Source organism: Apaloderma vittatum, unplaced genomic scaffold, assembly GCF_000703405.1.
Source record: "Apaloderma vittatum isolate BGI_N311 unplaced genomic scaffold, ASM70340v1 scaffold42168, whole genome shotgun sequence".
Classification (NCBI taxonomy): domain Eukaryota; kingdom Metazoa; phylum Chordata; class Aves; order Trogoniformes; family Trogonidae; genus Apaloderma; species Apaloderma vittatum.
Window position 1 is genome coordinate 2,590 of NW_009733156.1, and position 11,207 is coordinate 13,796.

At 38.7% G+C, this 11,207-nt stretch overlaps 1 protein-coding gene across 1 annotated transcript; it reads right to left on the bottom strand.

Moving 5' to 3' along the window:
• Positions 1-2,174: 2,174 nt before the first annotated feature.
• WEE1 (WEE1 G2 checkpoint kinase) lies at positions 2,175-9,524 on the bottom strand. The gene is made up of 10 exons (XM_009875761.1): positions 9,322-9,524; positions 8,750-8,816; positions 8,494-8,666; positions 7,804-7,925; positions 7,152-7,298; positions 6,662-6,757; positions 6,487-6,572; positions 6,055-6,225; positions 5,818-5,963; positions 2,175-3,540 (listed from the first exon to the last, which is right to left on the bottom strand). The coding sequence occupies exons 1-10, from the start codon at positions 9,462-9,464 to the stop codon at positions 3,411-3,413; spliced, it is 1,281 nt and encodes a 426-aa protein (XP_009874063.1). The 5' UTR covers positions 9,465-9,524; the 3' UTR covers positions 2,175-3,410.
• Between the last annotated feature and the right edge of the window lie 1,683 nt (positions 9,525-11,207).

The following is an 11,207-nucleotide window of genomic DNA, read 5'->3' on the forward strand; positions in this document are numbered from 1 at the left end:
ACAAGACCTTCTCCACCAGGATGCAGGCTGAACATGCAGAATATTTTCCTACGCGTAAATGGCAATTCAGTAGCAGCAACAGTTTTTGTGTGCATCAGCCCACCTGTCTGGCAGTAACCTACGGATAGATAGGAGCTAATTAACTAGAATTAGGCCAGTTAGAAGGGTTCAAATGACCTGCAGCAAAAAAAAAATCTTTGAAACCAACTCTTCAGATTTTAAGATTATCTAGAATCTTATGTAAATTTTTAAGCATGTAAAACCTTAGATCTCTGAGCAACATGCTAAACAGTAACAAATTGTTTCCTGTTTAATTAGGTTCAGCAATATTCTCTCTTCGGGGCACCTCCAGAGAGCATCCTTATCCAAATTTACCTGTTTAAACAGCGACCTCCTGTTGCTGCTGCTTCCTGCTTTCTCTCTACAGCGCTTCTTGAGACAAGAACCTGTGTGTCAGGCCAGCAGCCTCCAACCAAGGGAGCTGGCAGCGCTCTCAGCTGGTTTCCACAGTTCACTGAAAGAAGGTAAGGTTCAGGGAGGGAACAGCCCTGCTTTTGACTATTGCTGGCCACTGCTTTAGACCCAAGTCCTCAGGCACAGCTATAGTAGTGAAATTCACAGGTAGCACACAAGCAGACTTACTAAGTGTGCATACATGTTATATACCAAATCACTTGCATGGTGAAATCATAGGTGCCTTTTTCAAGCCTACAGAACTGAGAGGGTGGGTGGGTGCACATGAAGAAATGAGTCAAAGCTTAACCTGAGCTACTGCTGGCAAGAATGCTCAACCGCTACTGCAGAAGATAATGATGATTTCTAACAACCAGGGTCGAGTGTCATACTAGCACACACATAAAAATTTAGTGTACAGTTGACTATTTCGTCCAGCAGGTGTTGCTGGAGATTACAAAACACATGAAGGACAAGGTCAAGCTGGTCAGGTTTTGGTAGCAGGTCAAACAATGCAGGGCACTTTTTTTTTCCCCCAGTTCAACAAGGATAGTGTGACTAAGTATACTTCTATTTACGAAACTTTTCAATGTGATAAAGTCTATGAAGTTGAAATCCTATTTTCAAATATACGAGCAGTACCAACCTCCGTTCCTAGGTGGAGGTAAAGTTTGCCTGTAACTTCATAAAAAAATCCAAGTAGTATATTTTTCAGGTTCTACATTTTACTAATTCAGGTCCATCCCAACTAAAATAAAACACGTTATTAAGTTACTACGGTAATCAACAGCTTGTATCCAGAGCTCATTAAATTTGTTGATCCCTTACCAACTGTTAATTATGACTGTTTAGAAGTATGTTTTAAGAGAGGTCTCATTTAGTGTAGATGAGCATTAAAACGCTGCAACAAAACCATGAGATATCCCAAGTCCTTTCACAAACAGGACATGACTATCATACAAAGTAAAAACTTCATCAATTTTTACTGTATGTGAACCACGTATTCAAGTTACCTAAACCAAGTCTCTGAATTTGTCATACATGAATAGCACTGATAACTCTTGAAAATAAAAACACCTAGCAGTTTTCATTTGCTAAATGCAAAGTTAAAATTTTATGACTACATTCAATTTACGTAGCTTCTCCAATACTCGGCTGCAACGCTTTTCATACAGCAATATAAAAGCTTCCCTGATAAACTAATCTATTAAGCCTTTATAAATTTTACTGTATTTCTTATTTTACATGAGGTAGAATACAAATGCATATATTTTGCATCCATTCCACAGAACATGCCGTTATTGTGTTCCCTAGACTATTAAAATTCCTCCCAGTTTTCTTCCCAACTTCTAAATAAGTTCTCTTCCCATTTTCAGCAATTCATGAGGTTCCCTCCTTACCTCAGACCCAGGTCTGTCTTCCCATAGTTTCAGCTAGTCGTCCACCTTCCCAGCAATGTGTTCCACTTCCAATCTTCTAGGACTTTCCAACATGCAACACCGTTTCCGAGGCTGTAGAGACAGAGTACTACAGACACTAATGCACAGACCGTGGTGCCTCTCTCCTAATATAACCTTATCCCAGTCCTGCTCTCATGAGAGGGAATCACAAGCATGAGGCAGGAGCAGGAAGCAGATCTAATCAGGACTTGCCATAATAAATTCCTGACTCAATCCTTTTATTTCCACAACTATAGAGTTAAATAAGTATTACACAATATTAAACAAAACTTTTAACTTTAATATTCAAATTCAACACTAGTAAGAACAAATAGAGCACAAATGGGAAACATTGTTTAAACTAAAATTAATGAAGAGACAAGCCAGTAATCAGAACAGTTCTATTTTTTAGCAACATCTGTCAGCCCAGGTCCAACAGCAGTACAGGTTCTGATGGCCACGTTGTATTCATCCTGGAAATAAAAACTGAATAGTTAAGCTTTGTCTGTTCACATCTCAGACTGCAGTTTCAGTATAGTATACTATAAGCATGACCAAACTTATGTACAGAAACAAGGAAGAACAACCTGAACACTTACACAATTATTTACAAGTACTCAAACATTTAAAAAGGAAAAAAAGCCTCAAGAATGACAATTGAAGAGAATACCAACATTTAGAGAACCATATTAGGAAGAATTACAAAACATCAATAGCCAAGACATTAACAATTGCACTACACTAATACAGAGTCCAAATATTAAATTGGTGCATTATTTCACAATGCACTAGCTTTGAGAGAAAAATGCTGCCTTCACTAAAATGCAGCTTAAATTTGTTTCACATAATTGTTTGAACAAGAAGCCTATTAACACAATAATGATTGTTTTAATGCTACAGTTTACAGCGAGGACAACAAACTAAAAATAGCAGCAGTTCCACATGGCACTTAATTCCACAGGTTTCTAAGCTGTGGTTTATGCAATGCCTACAAAGTGCTCCCAGTTGAATATACAAATAAAATTCACAATAAGTCTACCTGACATCAGGTACCTTGAATGTAGGTGGCCTTGAAGCCTGCCTTTCAAAATTTATTCCCCTCTGCTCCAAAAAAATTCAGTATTTATCAAAGCAAGGCCCCCTCCCTCCCTCTTAAAGATCATTAGGGATATTACTTCTTATTACAATGCAATAACACTACAAAGCAGCACACCACTATAGTGGTTAACCCTGGGACGATGTAACATCTAACTGTGACTAAAAGGCTTAACATCCAGGATCCTCTATAGACAAGATAGTAACCGAGTCCATTAACTCTGATGGTTAATACAGCTAATCAGCCATATTGTACAAGTAAAAGCCCAGGAGCAATTCCTGTAAAACTAGTGACACCAGTAAAAGAGAGGACAAGAAACCAGGAATTGAATATTTCCTTCAATTCCTTAGGCTTCAGTCTGGCAGAGATGCTATAGACTTCATAGTTAGTATATAGTAAGACTAACTGAGCGGTTCACTAACTTAGCGGTTCATTTTCTTTCCAATGAGTCGAGATGGTCTATTTTGTGTTGTAGATCTAGTTGTCATTCTGTCAGTGAACAGTGCTCGCTCCTCAGCTGCAGCTTTTGCCATCTGTGCTTTCTTCAGCTCTCTGCAAGACATTGAGAGAGTCACACCTACTCAGCAGTATCAGTAAGGACTACAGGCATATCACAGCAAGAGTGTTTAAACAAATTGCAGCAGTTCAGAACTTGAGATCTGCCACCAATTTAGGTCATACCAAGACCACTGTCATTCACATCCACCTGTTTACAGCCCAGAGCACAGAAGTGGGATGTTCATTACTTGATCAAAAGAAATATCCAGACAAGGGTAGGAAACGACAAATTCACACAACTCAGTCAGATTTTGAAATCCAGCCTTTGATAAGCAGCTCAACACATCAATTACCAGAATATGGTAGGACGCAGTTTACTTTCTCGTACAACCCGTATGATAAACTGCTGAAGAGCTGATTACTGAGGTTTGCCCAGATGAAGCATTCAGCCACAACTGAACTTCTGTTGAAGATTCAGACAGACACATAGTCAGATGAATGTAACTGGCAACAGACAACTCAGGAAGTATCCTTTTCCTTTTGCATACCCACATCAAAAGTTTATCGCCACCTAAATCTTTTTTTGCCTAACAAGCATCTGAGCCCGAAACTGCAAGGCTGAGTCACTGAAGGTAACAGAGGCCATGTCCCTGTGCAACATTGTGTCAACTATTCTGTTTCAGAGCATCACCAATACTCAGTCAGGATGATGTTAAATAAAACTCAGGATAAAACTATTAAACTATTAAGAGCAAAGTTATCATTTTCAAAGGCTTCCCCACATTTCTCCTTCCCTTAAATGCTGACTTATGGCATAAGGATTCCCCCTGTCCTTCTTCACTTCTATCCCAAAGTACCCCTTAAAGAATTTTCTCTACTTGAAGAGCTAGTATTTGTAATCTCACTTCACATCTGGACTCTAATTTTTAGTCATCTTCCCTAAAGACTGCACAGCAGTCAAATGCACACACGTGTGGCACACCCACCAGCCACACCATTATCAGGAAATCAAGTTTTACAATATACTTCCATTCTTCCCTAGAAGTCTAATCCTGGGTTCTTCCTTCCTCCTTCCTTCCTTCCACTGAAGATGACATAGTAGAAAAGCTACGTTTCCTTACAATGGCTGCTTTCACTGATAACTTACATACACAAGTGGTATCTTCAACGGATCAAATGCAGGAGTGTTAAAAAAAGCCACAAAATAAACTAAAAATACTCACCTGAACTGTTTTAGGGAACACTATCCCACACAATATTAAAAATTACTGTGGATAAATGTTCTTTTTAAATCATGCTTAGTTTTACAGTTATTTTATAAGTATGTACCCTACTTGTTGCCAGGCCAGAAGTAGTCTTCATAACACATTAGCTTTGCCAACTTGCCCTTCCATGTGACAGAAAAATATGTTGTCGTTATACAAGCAAGTTAACTCAGCAAATCTGTCTTTGAGTAACCTACAAACTGTCAAATTATTCGTTCTGCATTCAGTGTAATTCATAAGAAGATTATAAAGATAATCATCTACAATGGCAAGTCTGGCTACATTCAGACTGTAGCAATGGCAAGATATGCAGATAGCAATGCAGAGAATCCAAACGCGAAGTTAACATTTTAATTCAAAATGAGCCAGTCGGAAAGTAACTGGTATTCTATATTCTCTCACAAAAGTCTGCCTATTGTGCATAACATGTAAAGTTAACAGCACTGAAAGATTCGGATGATTGCTTCTTAACTTACTCTTTCTTTAAACTTATGCAGAAATCAGACTTTCCTAAATGTAATCTCTTCTTCAGAGCTTTGATTCAGGGTTAAGCAAGGGGCAGGACAAGACGACCTCCCAATACAAACAACTCTCTGGTAACCTAATAACACTACTGTGTACGAGTCAAATTAGTCCAAAACCATTCTTAATGTGCCACTTCATTTTAAGTTCAAAACAGCTCATTTAAGTCATGTTTTCCAAGATGTTTCAATGTACAGATTGCCTAGGAAAACACACACTCAAATAACAGATGCAAGTTACACTACACATGTCACAAAATTATGCATGATGCTTGAAATATTTTTTTTAAAAACTGTCCCGTTTTGTGTGCCTTGACTACTAATAGCGTAGTTGAGATTTCCTTAGAGCGTTCACGATGTTTCTTCTATGGAAAAGTTCCTTTTAAAGTTACATAACTTGCTTTGTACTCTCAGGTACGTACACACATACAGATTTATGGACCTCATGCAGAAACAAGGATGGTCCTGTTTTATCACTGCTCTACTATCATATGAAAACTCTTTAGAAACTAATTTATGTTTAAGGGCTCCAAAGAACTACTTACTTCTGCAAGAGCGAATTTTTGAATTTTTCAGCATTCAGTTCTATCCGGAGCTGCTCTGCACTCTTTTTTGCAGCAGATAGAAGCACTGAATGCTTGACTAGTGCCACAGCTGAAGGCCTTTTCTCTGGATCAGGATTAATCATAACCTTGGAAAAAAGAAAACAAGGCATTTTAGTTAAGGCCAGTAATACAGTAAATTACACCAATTAGTAAGCCACTAGTACAAAGAGTTCTTACTTTTAGTAAGTCTAGTAATTCTTGAGAAAGCACTTGTGGTATTCTAGGTAGTTTTCCTTGTCGGATTTCATGCCATTGGTCCCCATTAGTTGGAAGTGGTTCAGCCCCAGCAGCACAGACAACGGTCAGAGCAAGAGCAAAAATATCTGCTTTTGGCAAATGAGTGTAGTTCTTAAAAAACAAAGAAAAGTAAATTTACTACAAGTACCACACAGTGTAAAAAAAAACCAACAAAGTCTAACAGACAGCTGAACTATTCAGTATTGAACACATCCACAGTATCACAGTCTCCTTTAAGTACTACCAGTGTTTAAAGGGGTACAATTTAGGAATTTTCTCCTCCAGCAAGGAGGCAGCAGACTGCAACTCATTATTCTAAAGCAAACAGCATGCAAAGCCAACACCACTATTTTCTACAAATAGAACTGTTACCTCTTGTAGGACTTCATTTGCAAGAAAACGGCTATCACCTTCCTCCACTTGTGGACTAGATACTCGAGTTACATGACCAAGGTCGCCTGCAGAAAAGAGAGAAAATTATTTTTCAGAAGACATATAAACAATGCAATTATGCAATTATTTTGAGTAAAATTGTGCTGCTTCTCACCTATTTTAAATATGACCCTATCAGAAGACCAGTCATCATCATCACCTTCTTCTGAAGTTGTACTTGGGACTGATGTCCTAGATATGAAAATATTACCTGAAAAAGAGCAGATTATTTAAAATAAAACCACATTTCTGTCTAATTTTACTTTATCTGGTTTCACGAAGTTTGCTTTAGCCACACAGAAGTTTTCCTTGTATACATACCCAGTTCGCAGATGGAGAAACCGTAACTTATTCGCTCTGGCCCCTCTGCTGGGCGGGGAGCCAAGTGTTATGCAAGTAGAGTCAATTACAAAAAAAGGACCCAAGATAAACTCAACAACAGTTTAAGTTTGCTAGCCAATTTTTTTAACTGACATCCCTGCACTGCTATTTAGAACTTCAGTGAGGAATTTACAGTTAGTAAGGTGTGGCTAACTGCTCATTTTTCTACAACAGATTAAATCGAGGAAGTTAGCAATAGAGAGTAAAGCAGTTTATAAACTTACTAGGTTTGATATCCATGTGTACCAGTGACATTGAATGAATGTATTTTAAGCCTCGAGCCACCTGAAGTAGTAGGTCCTTCAGTTCTGGTTCAGTAAAATAACGCATATTCCTGTAATTTTCACTTATGGCATCTGCCAAACTGCCGCCTAAAATAACATTAAACGACTAATTATTTTACATCAAACAACTGACAAAGTAATGACAACTTGCTTCCAAAAGCAAGTAAAACTGCCTTCCAAAAACTGACAGAGAATATATCATCAAGAACTTGCTGATGATATACATAGGAAGTGTAAAATCTACTGCTGCAGAAATTAGGTCCACTATGTTTTTAAAGGAAAGTCTTGGGTAATTTTCTCTATTCTGGCTCACACCATCGTGCAGAAGAAAGAACAGTTTTGCTGTTTGCAAATGCCTTCCTGTACTTCCAATATTCTTGAACACCTAAGGCTTGTCTGCAATTTTGTATAGCTCTTGCTTCATGTATCTCATGTGCCTTTTCCAACAGGAAGGAAAATCAGACACGCTTGAGACAACGATGGTACGAGCTACATGTAGGGCAGTCAATTCCTGACTAGTGCTAGGGACTGTATACCTTCAAGGATTAGATTTCTGAATGCAAGTTCAGAACAAGCGATAAACTCCACTTACCGTTACAATATTCGTTCTGTATAAGCATATGATCATCTTCTGCCCATGCAGAGTAGTATCTTACTACATGAGAATGCTGTCCCAGAACTGCATGTGCATAGACCTCTCTTAAAGCATTTTGCCTGTTACAGTAACAAAAAATAACAGCACATAAGAATATTAGAAAATGAAATTAGTCTCATTTCAGCTTGATAGAAAAACTGTAATATCATGCCAGCTTCCTATTAAGTTTTTTTAAAGTGGGTTTGTATTTATATCCAATCACAATAATTCACATTGTATTAAAAAACTATATGGAACACCAAAAAAACAGGTTTTGTTGCAGATAATACTATGACTGGTAGAACAGTGGGAGGAAAAAAGGTAATGAATCGCAGGCTCATTGACAAACGCCAGAAAGTACCTCAAAAACTGATTTTCCTAATCCGCATGTCACTGAGGCTACAAGGATGAAGACCTAGTTGGGAATTTTGCTATCCCTTCACATGTCACAGGATCATCACTTCAGTTTATTCATATAGTCCCTCCTGCCATCAATTCAAATAAGTCACAAAGTGACTTCAGTATTTACCTGTTTTACATTTCATTCACGTATATTTATACTTCCCTCTTAAATGTTTTTTCTAGACACCAATACAAAGAGACATGGGAGGAAAAAGCACCGAATTTTAAACAGCAAGAAATACTCACTCATCCACTGAGCCAGCCAAGGGTTTCTTGGATCGTTTTATTGCATAAATACAGCCATCAAGCCTCTTTACACACTTAAACACAGAACCAAATTCACCAGATCCAATCTTCTCCAACTCATGAAATTCAGTTGCATACCGTGACTTCATATTACTTTCTGTTATTGTTATCCTCTGCAAAGATTAGAAAGAAAAATACTTAGATCTGCAGATACACAAACTGCCAAACTTAGTATTAAGTTCTAAAGATTAATTACCTTAGCAGGTCTGATAGTCTCATCTTCAGGCTCTCCATCACTTGCTTCCATGTCCTCTCCACAAGAGCTGAAATTCACACCAGTTACTTTTATAGAACATGGCTCAAGCAAACTAAAACTGAAGTCTAGGAGCTGTTGATTTTTCTGAGATCTACTTCTCCCTTTCTACTCAAGGTTAGCTTTACTAACTGAACACTAGACAACTGTAAGCACAAACTCATAAAACAAAGGTATCATGTGAGTATCTTTGTAGTTTTTTTCTTCATGTTTCATACTAGTAGTTAATGTGTTTTTTCCTCAAGAGAAGACTATCCACAGCTCATCAAGCCAGGTAAAAAGACTGTAGGACACAGCTTAGTCTATCCTCTCTGCATACTAATAAGAAGATCTGGTGCTAAATGGTTACTTCATAGTATTATGCATCTCGAAGTAGATGCTTTATGATCTGTATTATGCATCACTAGCAGATTTACAACAACAAACACTTCCATAGAAGCAATTTATAACAATACTTTTGCTGCTAAAAATAGTTCTAAAGATAAGCTTAACAAAGGAAGATGTAAGTTACTCACTCGTTCCAGTGCGTTCTCTTCCTCCTACGACATTTTCCTTCAGAGTTGTGAAGGAACATAGAATCAGGAGTGAAGGGGTTGATGTTCACGTGAGGTGTTCGTCTAATATCTTCTTCTTGCTTCTCCGATTTCCCAACATTCATAAATAGAGAGCCCCCTCGAAGTTTGACTGAGCTTGAGCCTATTCCTTGTGCTTTAGAAAGCAAACTCTGTAAAGAAAAAAAAAAGATATTTATAGCCTCAGTATTACTTTAGACAGTCAGGTCATGCTTGAAAACCATCATTACAATATTGTCTAATCAATGTTAGCATGAATTGTTTAAATACTTGTATTTACATAAAAAATAATTCCAAATAAGTTATTAGGCTTTACACTCCGAACACTCAGTGTTTTCTTTGACTGGTTTTGTTAAAACAATTTTTAAAAGACAGGAGAGGTTATGCAGAGTGCAGTGCTTTTCTGTCTTTAATCATGTTCATCTTCTCAACTTTTTGTCCATTGTCTCCATTTCTTTGTCCATGAAAGGAACACAGACGAAAGTCATGGACCATCCCGTATTAGATCACCATGATTTTCACATACAAGATACAAAAGCTATATCACACATAGAAAAACACGTTTGGTGCCTACAAATTTAGGTGTCAAGCTAAAAAACCCAAGCAAATAAAAGATTTAATACTGATGCGCAGATGTCTCTTCATGAGCCTACAAAAACGGTTGCTCAAGAATTGACAGCACTCTTGCACTGCCAGTTCAACAAGCAAAACGGATCTCTCGGGCAGTAATTTTGTCAGACCACGCATTTTTCAGATACATGATGAAACCTCTCCTAGTTGGCAGGACAGTTTGCACCCGATTCTCCCAGATCCTGGTGAGGATGCCAACCACTGACCTACTAGATCACATTGTCTTATCCCAGAAACACCTTTCAAAATAAGGCAGTGACATGACTAAAGCCTAAACCGCTACAGGGAAGAGGGCTCAATATTTGGGAATCTATTGTGCTGCCCAGATCTGGACTAGATGAAGTCCTTTAAGCCACTGTGCATCTTGACACACATTTCAGTACCTCCAATGGTCACCTTAACCAATCAATTATTCCAGGTTCCAAAGATAAAACATGCAGAATGTGAGCACCCAATTTAAGAATCGAGCTGAACCACAGTGTTAACATGTACCACTTATTTCTACCAGTGGAACCTCATTTGAGATGGATGCTGTAGAAAACCAATTAACAAGGTTGCCTCCCTCACACCTTAAGTCTGTTGTTTTCAATCTACAGTCTATCGAGCCCTAGGAGATTATCCCCGGGGATTATCCCTGGATTACTCCTAGAGGGCTATTTGAAAAGTAATTAAGAAAGCAAGCCTATTATCACCAGATTTAAGTTCACCATACGGTGGTTTACACTAGTGTCAGAAGTTGCAACGCCTTCCAGAAGCCCGCTATTGACAGAGCTAAGAGCCACCTATCCCTTTAAGCGTTCAAATCCATCAGTTCAGCAGCACTGGCTACTCAAACAGCCCCTTCACAGACCCTGAGCTCGCACCGGCACCGCGCACACACCGGGCACGGGACACGCCGCAGAACTGGCAGGCACAGCGGCTAATTCGAACCCACGCTTCAAGTTCCTAGTTTTAAAGGTACAAACGCCCGCGAGACGTTTATTTTCGGAGTTCAACGCTTCATCTCTTTAAAATCTTTTTCGACAGAATCTAACAAACCCAGGGTGTACATGTATAACTAACGCCTATACCCAAGTGTAAAACTGCATTTCCAGATACCTATTTTACGTGTCTAAGGGGGCAGTTCCACGGCCTCAGCACGGGATAAAACGCACGGCCGGGGGGCGCGGCGCTGCCCTCGCTGCCCGCAGGCGGCGGCC

What these genes read in the sequence shown, in the direction of transcription:
- WEE1 (XM_009875761.1), bottom strand. Translation starts at nt 9,464, where the DNA reads ATGAATGTTGGGAAATCGGAGAAGCAAGAAGAAGATATTAGACGAACA. An exon ending in ACAGAACGAATATTGTAACG is followed by an intron (nt 7,299 to 7,803) that starts GTAAGTGGAGTT and finishes ATGTTATTTTAG; the next exon opens with GCGGCAGTTTGGCAGATGCC. An exon ending in AAAAATTCGCTCTTGCAGAA is followed by an intron (nt 3,541 to 5,817) that starts GTAAGTAGTTCT and finishes AATGTCTTGCAG; the next exon opens with AGAGCTGAAGAAAGCACAGA.